This window comes from Morchella sextelata (genome assembly GCF_020137385.1).
Source record: "Morchella sextelata strain SCLS chromosome Unknown scls_19, whole genome shotgun sequence".
Classification (NCBI taxonomy): Eukaryota; Fungi; Ascomycota; class Pezizomycetes; order Pezizales; family Morchellaceae; genus Morchella; species Morchella sextelata.
This window is the reverse complement of record NW_025408634.1, coordinates 613742-632443: the sequence shown is the minus strand read 5'-3', so window position 1 is coordinate 632443 and position 18702 is coordinate 613742. Positions and strand designations below refer to the sequence as shown.

The 18702-nt window shown below is 44.6% G+C and overlaps 5 protein-coding genes across 5 annotated transcripts; 4 read left to right on the top strand and 1 right to left on the bottom strand.

Moving 5' to 3' along the window:
• Positions 1-1073: 1073 nt before the first annotated feature.
• Positions 1074-3072, top strand: H6S33_005064 (uncharacterized protein; the record flags this gene model as incomplete). The annotated part of the gene is made up of 6 exons (XM_044836409.1): positions 1074-1189; positions 1244-1277; positions 1431-1625; positions 1690-1744; positions 1797-2039; positions 2093-3072. The coding sequence occupies 6 exons, from the start codon at positions 1074-1076 to the stop codon at positions 3070-3072; spliced, it is 1623 nt and encodes a 540-aa protein (XP_044690277.1).
• A 1472-nt stretch (positions 3073-4544) lies between these two features.
• H6S33_005063 (uncharacterized protein) lies at positions 4545-5957 on the top strand (the record flags this gene model as incomplete). Its single annotated transcript, XM_044836408.1, has 4 exons — positions 4545-4720; positions 4781-4879; positions 4978-5536; positions 5595-5957. The coding sequence occupies 4 exons, from the start codon at positions 4545-4547 to the stop codon at positions 5955-5957; spliced, it is 1197 nt and encodes a 398-aa protein (XP_044690276.1).
• Positions 5958-8418: 2461 nt separating this feature from the next.
• Positions 8419-8868, top strand: H6S33_005062 (uncharacterized protein; the record flags this gene model as incomplete). The annotated part of the gene is made up of 1 exon (XM_044836407.1): positions 8419-8868. One exon carries the CDS (start codon positions 8419-8421, stop codon positions 8866-8868), a length of 450 nt encoding a protein of 149 aa, XP_044690275.1.
• Positions 8869-10920: 2052 nt separating this feature from the next.
• On the bottom strand, positions 10921-11546 carry H6S33_005061 (uncharacterized protein; the record flags this gene model as incomplete). Its single annotated transcript, XM_044836406.1, has 3 exons — positions 10921-11119; positions 11191-11476; positions 11543-11546. The coding sequence occupies 3 exons, from the start codon at positions 11544-11546 to the stop codon at positions 10921-10923; spliced, it is 489 nt and encodes a 162-aa protein (XP_044690274.1).
• Positions 11547-13518: 1972 nt separating this feature from the next.
• H6S33_005060 (uncharacterized protein) lies at positions 13519-18107 on the top strand (the record flags this gene model as incomplete). Its single annotated transcript, XM_044836405.1, has 11 exons — positions 13519-13759; positions 13808-13903; positions 13960-14161; positions 14424-14839; positions 14903-15765; positions 15839-15915; positions 15977-16361; positions 16439-16738; positions 16797-16906; positions 16968-17251; positions 17314-18107. The coding sequence occupies 11 exons, from the start codon at positions 13519-13521 to the stop codon at positions 18105-18107; spliced, it is 3768 nt and encodes a 1255-aa protein (XP_044690273.1).
• Between the last annotated feature and the right edge of the window lie 595 nt (positions 18108-18702).

The following is an 18702-nucleotide window of genomic DNA, read 5'->3' as shown; positions in this document are numbered from 1 at the left end:
CTCGCGCCTCTCGCGTGTGGTATTCTTGTCAGTCTCCCTCCCGTAAACCCTTAGTTACAGCAGGCTGATCGACAGGATATTGTTCCATTTCAGTCCTTCAAACTAAACGGCATCATTCCTTCCGAGACTGCGATTTTCAGAAAAAACTCAAAAGACTTGATTCTCTTGGGCCTTGGCATAACCTTTGTTGCGGGTGATCACCCTCAGAAATTTCGATCCACGGAACCTCGTGAACAATGTGCTGAACTGTGTGCGATGAGAACGGGTCTGGTTCTGATATCGTGTCACGCAAACACCTTGCTCCGGCAGTCTCTTACCCCAAAACTTCCATATTCGTAAACCGGCCATCCATTTTGATATATTTTATATCCCAATTTACGGGGACTTAGAGAATTGTATCCATCTATTTATTTATTAGGAACCTCTTTGCTGTTTTTTTCCCCTTTCATCCTATCCGGTTAAGCATCGCCGAGTTTCGTAACAAACCACTGGTTGCTCCCGGTGACATACTTATTCTGGCATCATTTCTCTGGTGCAAATTGTTCCTTAAAGGTTGACTGCCGTGTATCTATTAACCGGGTGGGCGTCACAAAAGCTGGGCTGAGTGGTTCTGGTAGATCTGACTATACTCTTCCGTCTAAGCCGAATCAACGCCTTGGGTTTCTACGAAATTTTCGTCAGATCAGAACGCCTTCGATCTTGCATTTCTACGTATCTGATAGATTTACGCTTTAGCCACCTTGGGGCTAAACCCGCCTCCCTTTCCATTACTCTTATTGGAGAGGGAGAGCTGCGAATACGCTTCAATTCGACAAAATATTAGTCTGAGACTTTTTGTTATGATCTGGACTTGCTCAAACACATCGACTGCGTTCCTGCAACACCGACAGCTCGAACGTTGGCGACCAAAATACATCTTTATCGGCCTACGTTCCTGAAACGAAGTTAACAAGTTCGTGGAACAACGGAAAGTGACAGCAAAAAACGTTGGTGGATTAGGCATTTACGACGCCATCTGGGGAAACCTCTTGTTCGAGGGCGGCTTTCACCCCGGTGATAGTGTTTCCGTGTATATGACGGATCTGGGAGAGTTGTTGGACCGACTGGGACTCTCGCAGTACCTAGAGCGGCTTGTCGATGAGGGGTTCGAAAAATGGGAGGCCGTTATGGACATCACGGAGCAGGATCTGTAAGACATATTCTTCGAGGTTGATACACCAGGTTACTGATAATTAAGGTCCAGCGGCTTCCTCAATTTTAAGTTAGGCCATCGAAGGGTAAGATAAAACTTCCAATAATTCATATTCTTGGTATCTTTTTCGATTCGAACACCACGTTTGAATTTATGATCGTTGATTTTGCCAATATCTGTTGCTTTCCCACATCGATCTATATAAACAGGGGTACTTGCTGATATCAATCGTTGTTAGATTCTGCAACGAGAGATTGCAAGTGCGAGGGGCATTCCACCACACCAAGCGTTAACGTCAATACCGCCAATTTACCCTGCAGAAGATGTTGAGGACGAGAGATTATCCCCTAAAGAGCATCCCTCTTCCAAATCGGATCCCGGAAAGGGAGGAATACCTCCTACAGGAAAGAGAAAATATCGTCGGCATCCAAAGGTAAGAAAGAGTGAAGTAATTTCTCGAATGCATGTAGCTGCTGACGTCGCGCTGTCTCCTGAAGCCTGATGAACGGGCACCAGAAAAACCTCCATCCGCATATGTTATGTTCGCCAATCGTACGTACTTCTCTCTACTATATGGTTCAAGTTGCTAAAGCTCATTTTCAAGGTGTACGAGATGAACTCAAAGGACAGAATCTCTCTTTTACTGATATTGCAAAGCTTGTCGGCGAGAAGTGGAAGGTTCTCGATCCAGACCACAAAGAAACGTATGAGCTTGAAGCTTCTATAGCCAAAGAGAAGTATAATTCGGAGATGCAGGAGTATAAGAAGACTGAGAGTTACCGGGAGTACATCCAATATCTTTCAGACTTCAGGTCAAAGATGGGAAAGGAAGGGAGGGAAGGGAGTGGTGAGCCTCGAAAATCTCCGACTAAGGTTCTTTCCTACTTACCTTTGTAGTAGAACAAGCGGAAGCAAACCGAAAACGACCTAAGATCGAAGGCCAAACCAGTTCTGCAGGCGGAGTATTTGCAAGCACTGTTAGTAGCAGCGGAAGTTTAAATAGTGGAATCAGCGCTACGGCGCCTTTTCTTAGTGGTATCGGGAGAACCGGGGGTGCTGGCTCTGGAACTGCGACATCCTCAGAACAAAGTGCTTACGCCTCTCCCTCTGGTCATGAGTCTTCAAACGCCTTCCATCATATGAATGTTCAATCTGTTTCTCCTTCTGCAGCCAAGCCTGTTGCCATTTCTCCACCGCGCCGGTCGAGGTCACCTTCAGATGTTGCCCGTTACAGAGATGCTGTTCTAAGAACGACCCAACAGCAGCAACAGGAAGCTCTTGTTGCTCCAACTTCCGACGCAGAACCATCATTCTTCCCCCGTATTCACCCAACCATACAAAGCCCTCATATACAGCAGCAATCCTCGTTCTTGCGACATCAACCTCCTCCGATAGGGGCCCAGCCCTTATCAAGGCCAGGACCACCAATACCAAATCCAGCTATGCGTAGGTCAAGTGTACGATCTGACGATGTGCTTCCACCAACACCAGCCTCAATCAGCAGTAGTGGGAGCTCAACGGCTCCCTCACTAACACCTTCAATGTCCAATTTTGACGATGGGGGTCGTTCCCATCGCTCACTCCCGTCTCTTCCTCCACCCACTCCTGGGCCAACAACCGGGCCCGGTTACTTTGATCAACGACCTCATCATCCACAACCTCCCCCTCCGCCATCACCTCGACAATTTTCCCATCATCAGTCATTTCCGCCACCAACTCCTATGGGCCATCCCTCACATTCAAGCTATCATGGGTATCAATCAACATCCCAATTACCAACTATAAACCAAGCCACACATGATACGTCCAATATGTCAACCTCGACCTCAAGGGAGACACACTCATCCTCGCTAAACCAAAAATCATCGTCTGGAAGGTGATCATTAATGCTTTTCTGGTCTTTAACGGTTTATATCTATACCCTACTGGTACCATTTCTTTTGATTTGATATGGCTCAATATAAAGTTACTTGGCGAATTATTTTAGAAGCGAGATTGAATTTGGCAGCAGTAAATGCTGATTCTTCAAAATGCAACCATGAGTTTTGTATATTGCTCTCTCTGTCGTTTGTTCTTTTCCTTTCTCCATATATTGTGCGTATTTTCTTTCATGTTGGTTATTGGCATCTATATTTGTGAATTTTCCCCTTTTGATGAATTTTCTTGTAAAGACGTTTTTTATTAGGGACCTATCCCACACGTATCCTTGATCTCGCATGTACTGAGGTTTTGTTCTGTCTTTGTATCATTTACGAACTGTTTATTTATTTGCCCTTTTCGGGTACTCGAGGCATCCACCTTGCCAAGAAATCTGTTTGTGGTTTGAGCTGTCCAACGTGGAAGATAAGGGCAGATGGGATTGGATAGAGAAGCAGTACGTGGTGCCAACCGACTCTCCTACTTCACCCGATGGCTGACCTGAAGATGATGAGGAGAGAATACAATCACCTGCACAGCTTAATACGAAGAACTTGTAAATCTTTGCAGGGTATTGGACTTTTTCTGATGCTTTTGATTGGTTGCTTCGAAGTGAGTCTATCTTTCTTTGCGGTGGATCAGATAAGCACATGTATGCTGCGCGACATTTCGGAGGGTCCTAGTGAGAACGGAAAGGGTCTATTGTCTTTGGTGCCGACTAATTTTGAACAGCATGGATATGTTCTTCTTCGCTTTTCATTCATTTGAATGTCACATAACACAGCGTTAATCCTGAAAGATTACTTATCTGGTTGCAGACGTACTCAATTTGCAGCGTACTTATCAAATTTCTGGCTCTGTTGTCATTACCGTGGATAGTGTCCGCATGGCAAGAGCCGCAAGACGTTGACTTAGGGTTTAGCCGGCACTCAACAGGCGCCACACGCGTCATGGTTTCCTAACTGTGGTGGCACAGAAAACCTTCCAGGTGTCAGTTAAGTTTCTGTCCAATAAAAATTGGTCATGAAATGATAGGCTCTTTGCTGCTGCAGCTTAACTACCAGCAATCGTTGCTTGAATATTATATTTAAAGAAGTGACTCTTGAAGAAGTACAAGTAGAGTAGAATCTGATGATATTGTTGTGAGCTGTTTGACTTGTTTTTAAATCCCGAGAAAGCACTTTTTAAGGGTCCAGATTGCATAATCGAAGATAGGGCTCAGGTCCGACAAGCGCCACACACCGCACGTGAGACCCCGGGCAAATAAGTCTGGACCAGGGCTCTTTGGCCACCAGGGTGATGGTGTGGATGCTGTGCAAGGGACGTTGGTTTAGAGTTTAACCGAGGCCCTTGGCATGTATGACGCATCATCACAATATTTACTGTATCTCTGTTCTAACAACTTTCAGTACTGTATCAGCAAAGCGTTTCCAGGATGGATATTTTTCTCCTCTCTCGAGAACTTGGTGATGAGCGGGCAGCTACTAACCTAAGGCTTGGATATACCACAAAACTCATGCATTCCATCCAAAGCACTTCCAATATTACATTCAGTGAAAAACATCCAATGGGAGTCAACGCGTTGGATATCGAAAGACAGAGCTCCAAATTGTATGTTTTAAAGGTTGTACATGGGTCAGGATAGGGCAGTCATTGATATAGATATTGTAGTTTGCTTTCAGCTGGTGCTGACGCGTCCATCTCTTTGTGGGATCTTGACTCTACCCCTGACAGAGAGCTTGGGTTTGAACCTACTGAATTTGTACCCAGGTAAGCCGCCGCAGATATCAAAACCTTCCTCACTCGGGATCAATTCAATGTTTCCTTCTTTCTTTTATAAACACTAAATTTCGTTGTTTGTTTCCTAGCCCAAAGTCGCATAAATATGCCATATCCTCGATATCTTTCTACCCCGCAGATCACGGTTTGTTCATCACCTCATCCTTTGACAAGACTGTCAAAGCATGGGATACAAATGCCATGGAATATGTCACCGAGTTCAATTTGGAAGAAATCGTCTATTCAGCAGTCATGGCCTCCAAATCCTTTCATACAATGGTTGCAGTCTCCTCTCAGTTCCCTGCTGTAAGGCTTCTTGACCTAAATACCGGCGGAAATATACATTCATTAGTGGGGCATATCGGTGCTGGAACTCTTGGAATAAATTGGTCGCCGAGGGATGAATATATCCTGGCTTCCGGTGGGGTGGATGGAACAGTCAGACTATGGGACATCAGGCGGGCTGCAAGCTGTCTGGCGTGTCTTGATAGGACTAATTCGAATTCTCATAAGTTTGACGTCAAGAACCTGGCGCATGACGGCCCTGTGAATGGTGTTAGTTGGAGTGAGGACGGGGCGCAGCTGGTAACATTAGGGCACGATGACACGATGCGAGTTTGGAGCATGTCAACTGGGGAAAACATAATGGTAAGAATTCCTTATTCCAAGTCATCACAATCAAGCAACTAATGACATTTTACTACAGACCAAATTCGAAGCTCCAATACGTAACCGTTGTAACCAGACAGTAAATCCTATTCTCACCCCATTGCAAATTTCTGATCCTCAACTTGTCTTCACACCCTCCAATTCCTCAATACTGGGGTTCAACTTGAATAAAGGCACATTAGTCAAGCGCTTAAAGGTGCCGCGAGCTAGTACTATCAACGCTCTTGTGCAGAGGCCTGGTCATCCGGATATATATTCCGCCACCACAGAGGGCAAAATCATTGCATGGGTACCTGAAACTCCATCAAACCAAGAAAATGCAGCTGTTGCAAACGAAAAGCAGAACCCCCTTGATTCAATCTATCATTCCCTGACAAGAACGCCAATGACCTTTACCTAAAATCTGTACTCCAAACAAACTGCCAATACACCTACCTGGATAGTACTCGCGTCAAAGTACCCCACATCAATTTCTTTGAGTTTGAGGATCATGCCATCATGGCCAAAGACACATGCAAGAATCCATCTGGATACACGGCCTCCCTCATTAGGTCAATTAGTGGTGTGCCCATCGCTATTACCACACCATGAATCACAGGCTTCGCTAATACACATACTCGCTGGCTTGGGAAGAGCTCTGGAACGAATAGGTGCAGGGCCGTGCCGACGGTATGATGGTCACCTATAACACTGTCAACCAAAGACCGTGGAAGAATATGGGGCTGAGGGGTGCTTATGGGAAACGTAATTTTACAAGTTTTAAGTGATAATAGGAAGGGTACGGATCATGAAATGAATAAAGCATAAATCTTATTTGGGGAGATACGTACGAGATGCTTGAAGAGGTGGGACTGGGCGTTGGATTACCCGAGACCCAGTACCAGGGATATAAACTCTCAATGGTATATTGCGGGTGGGCGTAGAGATGGGAGAGATGAGCTTATCGTAGACGCTCCAATATTTATCAAAGTCGTCTTGCAAACTGTTAGAAATTAGTAGAAAAATAGTGAAGGGGGCGTACATGACTGCAAAGAGTCCCAAAGGCCTGTAGACTCGGCCTTTGTCAGGTTCATGACCGCTTTTGCGCTTCCGTGGCGGACGTAGTCTGCCTACATGTAATTATCGTAAGATTACTTCAACCAAGCCCAGTGTGGTAGATCTGACCTCTTTTACCAAGTTCATCCAAGCATCATGACAGGCTGCAGGATTATCCAAGCGCATAAGGTGTTTATGGGGGTAGTCTCGGAAATGAAGAATCAAGGTCCATGGTAACTGATGCTCTTCATCCTCAACGTCCCTGCTTGAGGGATCGCGCGCAGTAAAGAGATCATAAAGAAGACCAACGGGCCAGTGCCTACATTTCATAAAATCAAGTTAGAGATATGGCTAGCTCAACCATACTAGAATGATACGGGCTCGGATAATAAGAGTGGGAAAAACCATTTGAGAGGAACGCTTTCGAACTCAAACCAAGCAGTCTCCTCTTTCGAGACTTCTTGATCAATCAAAAAATGTTTGAAGAACTTGTAAATTTGCGGAATAAAGAGTGGTAGATAAGATATTCGCGGAATGGTGAGCTAATAGGGATCCATAATGTCAGCACAAGAAACCAGGTCAAGCGATTGTGGAGAGTGGGGAGGAGGAGGAATACGTGCGTAGTATGGATCTGAATCATCAAAAACACGACATTCTCCAGGGTCAAGTAGTATTTTACAAGGGATAGAACCAGACCAGATAGCTTTACGGATTGATTTTGAGTCCGAGGATTCCATATTGCTGGGATGTGGGTGATGGAGCTGCAATGTTTCGAGTAGGCCTAGTATCGATTTGTACGCCGATAAGAGATGCCTCAGGTATGCTGTCACTCGTGAGGGCGGAGGTGTAGTAAATACTTTGTTTTATTGATAGCCCAAACCAGGTAGACAGATATAACCTGGCATACTCCAAGTTGCAACTAATAGCAGTGGTCCCGTAAGCTGTATGGAGCTGTGTGATATGCGATACAAGGTTGGTAATACATGTATGTAGGCACATGGTAGGCGTGCCCCATGCGCGACAGATGTTGCGGCTCCGTAGATCATGCATCCCGATTCAACCAACCCCACCGCCGACCGCCGTTCCCAGCAGATTTTTATGTGCAGGTCACGTTTCTAGCAACGTCTCAACCTCAGCATCAACTAAGAAAGAATCGCCTGTCCAAGATAACTTGGAATTCATTCTTGCGTATCTTCATCATGTTTGCGCCTTCATTATTCCGGCGGTCGGCTTTGCGCACCTTTCAACCTCTTGCCGTATGTTTTCCGGGGGATTTTCTTTCGTTTTCTGTTACTTATTGCGCCCCATCCACTAATTCCTTTGATCTAATATCCATGATTGATTATAGAGGAGCCCGTACGTCAATATTTCAAGGCGATCATACCATGAGTGCCCTTCCTTGCATCATGAACCCCAGTTCACACAAGAGGGTGTTCCGGGCCTTTTCTCGCCTAAGGCCTTCAACACTGCATGGACGGAATACCAACAAGGTCTGGTAGAAAAGCTCAATTCTCTCACAGCAGGTATGGAGAAGATTGCTCTCCCCGGTGCTATTATTCCACCGAATTACGATGGCTATGAAGAATATACGTTAATTTGAGAAATGTGGCGCTGCAGGTCATGAACTTGCAGATAAGTCGGCGTTTGAGATATCAATTCTCACCTCCCGACAGGCAGACCTTGCCGCAACCTTCAATTACGCCTCCCAGGCTCATAATAATCACTTCTTCTTTGACGCTTTGGTAAATAACTCCTCCTCAAATCTTCGCCGAAGATACCACTCATGTTAACCGTTCGGATTGTTCAAGTCTCCTACGCAAACGAAAATGCCCGACCGGATTCTTGGATATATCCCAGACACCTTCGCCTCCCCCGAAGCGATGAAGGCAGAGATGCTCGCTACGGCTGAGGCCATGTTCGGTTCCGGCTGGGTCTGGTTGGTTCTTGACATGGGAAAGCGCCTCCGTATCCTGTGCACATACAATGCGGGCTCGCCTTACGGTCAGGCTCATAGACGCCAGGAAACGGACATGAACACTACCGGCAAACTCCAGCGAAGTGCTGAATACAGTGTCGCTACTGCAAAAGCTAACAAGCCTTACGGAGCACAAGAATTTATCCCTCTCTTGAATATCAACTGCTGGGAGCATGCTTGGATCGTAGATTATGGTGTCAGGGGTAAACAAGAGTATCTGGAGAACTTGTGGGAAAGAATAGATTGGGAGAAAGTTGAGTCCCGGTTGGGCCTAATGAGACCCTCGAGGGTGATGTATTAAGATTCAGAAGTCAAAAGAGATTGGGTTCGTTGCATGATTTGTAGAAAAGGAAGGGATAAGGATATGTAAAGGTATCATTGTACATTCAGATATAGAGATTGTAGTCTCCCATTCAGACTTTTGCATCTTAGTTCGATTGATTGTGAAGTGGTTCGATACTTCCGAATTCATTTTCATCACAAAGATCTGGTTCTCATGTGCTTGAGCCCAATCTTATAATTCCCCATGGGGTGAATTGTGGACCCCAATCCATTTCCTATCTAATGACTCAAAGATCTCCTCCCTTTTAGCTGTCTTCTTTTTAATACCGCGCGCCCGCCCCTTGTCCTCTTCCTTGCCAAAAAGCCTACTCTCCGCTTTCGAACACGGTGACTGGGATCAAATGTGTTTCTTGGACCATTTCTGACCTGCAGCGCCTGAAGTGCAGGGTGGGAACTTATGCGCGGAGCGATGGTGGCAGTTGCTGCCGTGATGGACGTGGTGTTTGTCGGTACAGCCAGGCCAGAGGAGCTGATAGAAGGGAATATCGATGGCCGAAGAGGAGTGAGAGATGTAAATGTCCTAGAAAATAGGGATTAGTTGTTAGATGAATACAGCGCTTGAGAGGATATCTCTTGGGATAAGTATTGTACCTGGCGGGGAGGGTCTTAAATAGGGTCTTGAGCGGTAGACTAGTCACGGGACGGATTGCCCGTGTGATACCGCGAGTGCACAACATCTTGATTTTTCCTGCGTTGAATCAGAGGTTGTGATTTGGTTGACGTTGATCTTGCATGAGGTTGAGGCCGAGTTAGATGGAAACTATGAACCCTAACCCTAAGCGTCATTGATCGTATCCTCATGAAAACTCACTCATACCCGCACGGGGGTGAACCTCAAAGTCGTTTAGGTACCGGAATGTCAAGGTAAAGAGTTAATTCTTTGATTTATTGGCTACAATAAAACAATCCAATCTGTATGAACCTACGTTATATAATAACTCGTCCATTCCTCATCAGCCTTTTTCTGGGCCGCCAGATATATGGGCCGGACCGGTCCAAACATATGGGCGGTGGGCCGGTCTTTGATTCTTATTTGCTGGGCTGGGCTGGTCCTGTTGGTTTTTTGGACCGGCCAAGCAGAGTAATATATGGGCCGGTTTATGACTATATTTCTCCACCGATTGTGAGAGAAAAACAGGTTTCAAATTCCTTTTTAGCTTTTGGAATTCAATAAATATCTTTGGAGGGACCATATATTTATTTTTCTATGACTGGCCTTGGTTCTATATGGGTCAGTTGGTTTGGACCGACTCCTTGGTGGGTTGGTCTGGGCCGGTCCAAGGTCAAATATAGACCGGTCCAGCCCATTAAAAAGCCTGTGAATCCTCATAGTAGGTACATACTACATGTAGTATATCTATATGTATACATGTACATGTAGTTTACTGTGCTGCGCCAGCACAGTGAATTGCGTGCAGGGGCTGGATACTAGACTAGCGGAATGGATGATCACACGAACTTGAATATACTTTCATGATGTTTCCTACCAAATTTGGATGTCTTGTGTAAGTTTTGGCCTCTACTTAGTATGTAGTCGACCGGCCGGTTGTGTTTGGAAACGTCATGAAATTACAAGTAGTAAATTTCAAATCGTTTAAATTACCTTTACAATGTGGTATACAGAGGTACATAACAACAGGCAAAAATACATGTAAACTGGATCTGTGATAATCTAGGGCAAAAAAAGATACATTCTAAGAGGACCTTGCATGTATGTACTTACAATATACAGTGATGCCGTTAACGCCGCGCTATATATAAAAAAAAACAATGAATGCAGAGCTGCACGTGTAAAATGAAACAAAAAAAAGCACATGCTAACAAAGATTTACTATCCTAAACTCCTGCCGGTGCACGTAGATAAAAACTAAAATACCAATTATTTCACCCTCTCCTCCCGTTGGCCGGTAGAAGCTATATCTAGGGGGAAAATTTAAGAGAACGCCATAGCCCAAATTAAAATTCGTATTCCGTCTTCGTCGTATCCGAGAATAAATTCTTCACCGATACCTTAAGCCAATTGGCCAGTAGCTCTTTGTTGCTGAATCATTTCACGGCGCGCCTCCAGTTCGTCCCTAGTTCTGGCCTTGGGTCTAAGGTCGAAAAAGAATGAGAGGACGTAAAATGTGAAGATAAACGCAACCAACCACTCAAATATGGCTGCAACATCGTGCTTCTTCTTATACATGGTAGCACCAAACACAATAGATCTAATTGTATATTTATTTTAGAATAAAGCAGCCTTCAAAAGAGAACTATGTATGTGGAGATATAAACTTACAGACAAACTTCAAGAACCACGATAGCCTGTTTTATCCTGTAGCTAATCTTGAGGAACGAACGTTCAATGAAAACCTTGCCCAAGCGTCGATATTCGAGGGTTGTGAAGAGGGCCGATAACACAACTCCTAGCATGAATAATAACAAGAAGAGTCTGTGAAGTGAAGGGTGGCGAGCGGTGTCGAAAACAGACAATAAGATAAGTGATACAGCTCCCATCGCACCTGCCAATATTGAGGCCCAATCAAGACCCTTTTCAAGACGTCGCACCAATGCTTGGTTACGGCCTATACAAAAGTGAGTATTTCGCCATCCAATAATATATAATCTTTTTGGGGCAGCTCGCAACTTACGCATGGCACACAACGAGAGGAAAAAGAATAAACTTGTGATGCAGCATCCCACAACAAATAGAGGCTTAAGATACGAGGCCCCTATACATCGAAATTATTACTAAGAGCCTCTTCAAGTTTTGTGGAATGATAATGTACATACCTATATCTGAGATGTAAGCAATTGTTTGGTTGCCAGTCATTGAAGTGTATACTGGTTGACCCTTAGCCAACCAAACTATAATCAAAATCCATAACATCCCTAACCAATCGGACAAAACAAGTCAGATCAATGATTTTTTACTCGTTGTGAAGATCACCTACCAAACCAAGTTGCGGCAGATATCAAAGGGAATATCCAATATGGGAAATGTTTTTTGACAGATTCCAGCCGACTCTCTTTGCGAGTGATAGCTTGGAGACTGTCTTCATCCACATCGTGTTGCAGTTGACCGTCTGACATGGAGAAACTCGGATAACTTGATCAAGCAACTCGGACAATATTGAAAGTTTGAGCAGAAAAGATTTGTAGAGCGAGATGCGAAAAAAAACAATAGAGACTTGTGAGCATAGACAGCATATTTAATAAATCTAATGTCCGGCCCGGATGTTTTTATCCCCGAGTGATGACGTATGGCCGACTCATTGCCACATCGAGGAACAGGTGAGCCTCATAGAGACTCATCTGCGGTCACGCCAACCAACAGATGGGCTACGCGGTTCCAATAGTTTCAGTTTCCCAGTTTTCAACCTTGTGCAGCATAGCCTGGCATTGTACCCCTGGAATATGATGCACTTCTCGAATCAGCCGCGTAGAAAAGATCCACGTAAATACTCATAGTAATAGGATCGCCAAGGTTACTGAGGGTTTAAGTAGGTATATACATATTACGTCTACCTACTGAGAGCCCAGCTGGCGAGGCTCCAGTATTGTAAATACCTACAAAAGTACTTACGTACCGGGGGTTAACCATAAATACCGAGAATCTGATAAGATAAACACACCTATTTCACAGCAAGATTCTCTTATCAGATTCTTCGTATTTACCCTCAACGCCCGGTACATACAGTATATATACTCTAGATCTCTAAATTAAATGACAGGTGGAATTCAACCTGTCTTTGTACTATATAAGTAGCCACATCGATTCCAATTTGCTACGCAAAGAGTACGGTGTATTGTCGGCACTGAAGTACTACTTATAAATAAGGAACCTACTCGTGAATTCATAACGTTTCCGAACCGCATACCGCCAAAATTAGGGGTCTCACGCAAGATTTGGCCTATATACACACCCGGTCCTGTCCGAAAACGTTGGATTTGTATACGAGTACGTATCTACATGTAGGTACGATTTACGTACTCTATCTAGAGTACTACTCGCAATTTTTTGGCGTTTCCGGACTGGACTGGGTCTGCATACCACCAAAATATGGTTCTTATGCACGATTTTCGCCCATATGCAGACCCAGTTCAGTCCGGAAACGCCAAAAAATTGCGAGTATAGAGTAGGTACTCGGGGCAGGTAAAAAGTACCGGACAATGCAGGTTTTTGGTTCACCAATGGGTGCGCGTGCTAGGCGTGAGCTACTACAAAAAAAGCCCAGAGACAAAACTTGCATTGTCCGGTACTTTTTACCTGCTCCGAGTACATGTAGGTGCATACTTACAATACATACGAGACAGTGATCTGACATATCACAATGCGAGGCGCGATTCACTGCTCTACTCTAAGTGGGTGCTCTTGCTCCAATCCATGGCTACGGGACCTACGACATAAATACTCCGTTGCTGTCATTGTAGACTGATTTAAATACATCATGTAGTGATCGCTGTCCGGGTAAGCTTGGACCCTGCCAGGCTTAAACTACACGTCGTGTTCCTCATGCTTAACTGCTGGCGCTTGGCAGGGTCTAATGTTGACTACAGATATCCACTACTTAATAGCTCCGCACACATCACATCACGCTCATGAAAGTTCAATACACTCTTCGCCATGTCGATAGATATTCTTATTAAGGATCACCATCCGCAGCGCTCAATCTCCTTAGTGACACAATCCCATGCCTTAATTTTTCGCCATTCCCCTAGTCTCGAAAAGCACACTGGTGATCACAGCCCACATAACTCCTACGCTTCAATAGGCGATAAGAATAACGGCTCATCTTCTGCAAATGCTCCAAGATGCATGGTGGAGCTCGTCGAGCTTGAGCATGCCGATCTCAGTGACTATAGACGTTTGACAAATCAGCCCTGTCTTGGTACACTCGGATTGATAACCTTAGGCGGGGATATTTTTATATGTGTGGTGACAGGCGCCAAAGAAGTTGCTTCGGTCCGTCCAGGGGAGAATGTATTGAGAATTCAAGCTGTTCAATTCCGTAAGCCCCAAGGTTCTATGCCAGGTGATAAGATCTAAAGCTGATATATTACTAAGATTGTCTAAATCGTACCGATTATGATGATTTTCTTGATAATGAAGTAAACCCATATTCGGTCGATTCTGATGGCTGGGATCAGGGCCGAAGTCAGCAGCCCGTTGGTTTGGAACATCCATGTTTGGCTCTGAAGAAACTTCTCAGCGATGGGACTTTCTATTATTCTCGAGATTTTGATTTGACAAATCGACTACAAGACCGGTAAGGGATTACCAAGATATCGACAATATTCAAAAAAAAAAAAAAAAAAAAGAATGAAAAAAGAGCACAGAATATCTTCTCTCGTTGAGGCCAAGCTACAACTTGATTGGGTTAGGAGGAGAGTCATTATCCAAAAGTTAACCTGAATGGCACATGGATTTATGACTTGAAAACTCTCAAGCGATCTGATCTTCTTCATCCTTTTTATGTGACCCAAAATTCGAGAGCCGGAGCTGATTCGGGTCACATTGACCACTCGTAGATCGCTCGACACCAATAATTTCGATATTGATAATTTCGACGATGCATTTTTATGGAATTCTTATATGATTCAACCGCTACTCAAATTTCGATCTCGCCTCTCGGAATCAGAACGTACTGCACTTGATAATTCAAACATTCTTACCAGTACAATCCGTGGATTTGTTGAATCACTCTTCATACCTCGTCCAAGCACTCAAATGGAAGGGAGAATGAGGTCATCAGGATTACGGGCTACATTAACATTGATAAGTAGGCTTAGTTGTCGAAGGGCCGGAACCCGATTTAACTCGAGAGGTATCGATGATGATGGACATGTGGCAAATTTTGTGGAAACAGAAACCGTAGTATGGGATCCTGGTTCAAATGGTCGCAGCCTTGGTTTCAGTTATTGTCAGATCCGGGGGAGTATTCCGAGTAAGTTTTTCTTTTTTCTTTTGCCAGGGCTCATGAGTGTTGACCACATTTAAACGGCTGTAGTCTTTTGGGAACAGCAAGCAGGTCTTTTACCAGGCCAGCAGAAGGTACAGATAACACGATCTCCAGAGGCTACCCAGCCGGCGTTCGACAAGCACATGGAGACAATTACATTGAAATATGGAGCAACACACATAGTAAACCTTCTTTCGGAAACGAAACCCGGCGAAGTGGAATTGTCAAATAGATACATGAAACACATTTCAAAATCTCCCTTGTTCGATAACGGGCAGAGGAGAACGGACCTTAGCGAATCTTCTTTGTTGATCTCGACTGAATTCGACTTCCATGCCGAGACAAAAGGTCCTGGTGGCTTTGAAGCAGCGAATAGGATTAGGCAATTTATACAATCATCTGCGGACTCATTTTCTTTCTTCCTAATGGAAAACGTTGATGTTAAAGCTCGTGGCCAATCTCATGAGGACCAGGAAGTTTATGAAGCCGAAAAGAAACGTGGGGCCGACAGTGTAGTCTTACAGCAAGAAGGTGTTTTTAGGACAAACTGTCTTGATTGTCTGGATCGAACCAACCTTGTACAGGGGATCTTTAGTCGGATGGCTATCGAGGCCTTGTTAGAACATCTCAATCAAAATGTCGGCCAAGAATTTTGGATGCGCCACTCAAGTCTGTGGGCAGATAACGGTGATGTGAGTTTCCTTAAAGCAATGTTCATGGTTAAAGTGACTGAATTTTCTAAGGCATTATCAAAAATATATGCTGGCACTGGAGCGTTGAAGTCAAGCTTTACAAGAACGGGAAAAATGAGCATAGCCGGTGCCTTCGCCGATGCCCGGAAGAGTGCCACAAGAATTTATATCAATAATTTCGCGGACAAAGACAGACAAAACACGATCGATGTTTTATTGGTATATTTAGGGGCCGTCTTGAAACAGAGTGATAGATCTCAGGGTATTGACTAAAAATCTGTTTATGTTATAGGGACGATTAGTTGGCCAAGAAGCAGCATACTTATATGATCCTATCAATGATTATGTAATGGCCGAGTTAAATAAAAGGTTGTATAATTTTTCAAAAGTAGCAACGAGGCGTGAAGTTGACGGGATATACTAAAAACAGGTCGCTTGAATATTCATACGACAAGCAAATTAATATTTATGTTGGTACCTTCAATCTCAATGGTCGAATCAACGGTTCTGAGAACGATCTTTCTGGATGGCTGTGTCCGCCATTCGAAGGTGCTGAACTACAACCCGAATTGGTAGTTGTAGGCTTTCAAGAGATTGTCGAACTCAGTCCACAACAAATAATGGCAACTACTCCGGAAAAGAGGCAGATATGGGAACGGGCCGTGAAAAAAACATTGAATAGACGATCCAAAGAATTGGGCGGAGAGGAATATATCCTTTTGCGTGGCGGACAGTTGGTAGGGGCTGCTCTATTAATATTTGTCAGGTCAAGTGCTATTGGAGACATCAAAAATGTAGAAGGAAGTCTTAAAAAGGTATGTACTTGATAATGTGTGAAATATGTATTATCTAAAATTGTTTTTGCGAATTTTAACGTTACCGATGTGTTTAGACTGGCATGTCGGGTGTAGCCGGTAATAAGGGTGCTGTTGCTATCCGGATGGATTATGCAAACACGGGAATCTGTTTCGTCACGGCGCATCTTGCTGCAGGGTTCTCGAATTACGATGAACGGAATAGAGACTATAAAACTATCTCGCACGGTTTAAGGTTCTCACGTGGACGCACGATTGACGACCATGATGCTGTGATTTGGTTGGGAGATTTTAATTACAGAATTGGACTTACACGTGAGAGGGTCCTTCAAGCGGTGGAAAATAACGACCTACAAACCTTACGCAAGCATGACCAGGTAAGTTTGTGGGACATGATAATAACTGGACTCTGTATTGTATTGACAACACGTGTAGTTGAATATACAAATGGAAGCGGGCCTAACATTTCCATACTACTCTGAAGCGAAATTATCATTTCCGCCAACTTATAAATATGACATTGGAACTGATAATTATGATACTTCGTAAGTTTGTGTTTGCTTTCGATTGCTTTATTGTCCTAGACTAATCAAAGTGCATCGAAAGTGAGAAGGCACGAATTCCAGCATGGTGTGATCGAGTTCTTAAGAAAGGTAATGTCCTTCGACAACTTTCTTATAACTGCGCACCATTACGCTTTTCAGATCATCGGCCCGTGTATGCAACCTTTCAATGCACAGTATCAGTGGTGAATGAGACCGTAAGGGATAAGATGAGTAGGGAGATATACTTGAAGAGAAAGAGTGAAGTTGGAAAGTCCGGTAGTCATTCTGGGAACCTTATAGAGGATGAAGATGATCTTCTGGAATTTGAGCCACTGGAGCCCGGACGTAAGATATCTAAAACCTTGTTATTCTGGGTGATTGGATCCCTGATATTTTTGTATGCGTAGTACCCCCACCAAGCTCAGAGCAACGAAAATGGTGGTTGGACAATGGAATGTCTGCCAAATCAACTGTGAAACCTCCGGGTCATGAATTTGTACCTAACCCGGAGCGTCCAGCAAATCCGTTCACCGAAACATCCGTACCTAATTGGATCGAGAGGACGCAGGAGGAGGACGAACATGATCTCAATAAGCCAGTTTCAAATTCGAGCAGCATGATTTCCATTGCACCATCAAAGATTGGGCCTCGAAAGCTCCCGCCGCCGTTCAATCCGACAGATCTTCCATTGCTCCCGCAGAGACTACCTGCCCCTCTGGAGCCCGTCAAGCGAAAATCAGTTGTACCTCCCCCAGTAGCACCACGAAAGGGAGCACCAGAAATACCAATGTCGTCTCATCCCTCGACCGCAAAGCCCCAAAAACAAGCACCTCCGGCGATCCCCAGAAAGCCAGCAGTACTGTCCTCGCGGGCCCACCAAGAGTCCCCATCATTACTCGACCAAGATGTACCTCTGCCGCGTAGTAATTTGACTGGCGGCTCCACCTCCACAAGAGATGTCACGCCCTCAATGATGTTTCCGCCGCCCCCTAGGCGGGTGGGAACGACGCCAATGCCACCGCCCACGGGCAGCACTTTGGCACGATCTTATACCTTCCGCGATGACACACGCTTGCCAAACAGAAACCCAAACCCGGCTCTGCCCCCTCGCAGGCAGGATGCAAGGGCCCGCAGCGTGATGGACGAGGATGAGGATGAGTTGCCGACCATGTCCTCCTGGCAGCCGTTGCGGCCGGCTTGATTGAGTAGGCCAACTATGACAGTCGTTTACAAACCTTGGTATTTGAGTTAAGTACCTAATATGGGGGGGGGGGGGGGGGGGGGGGGCAGGTACTAATTATATGTGATGAGGTGGATCGAAAATAGATGGTAAACCTTCTGGGGTTAATTACGGGCCCCTTTTCTCTTTTTTTCTCTTCTTTTCCTTTTTTTTTTTTATCGTAGGTGGTTTGTCAAAAACAAAAGAATCGTATGCATGTAGAATAACTAGAAACACACAACAAACTAAAAAGGGCAAGCCGCTCCGATCCGCTCCATCCGCTCCATGAACCGCAAGAAAATGTAGATACAATAGAAAGAACCACGCCGAAGAAGAAGAAGGAAAGCATGCCGGTGTTGGGTGGTGGTGGTGAGTGGGATAGAGGAAGAATATACAGCAATGAAATGAAAAACGAAAAACACATAAAGAACATAAGGAAAATCATTGATACATATAAGAAGAAGCCGTATGAGAAAAGAAATTGAAGAAAAATACATTATTGCAACTTATAAATCCCGCTAAAAAAAACTATGGATTTCATAATATTCATCACCGTCAATCGCAATCGCGCACCAAT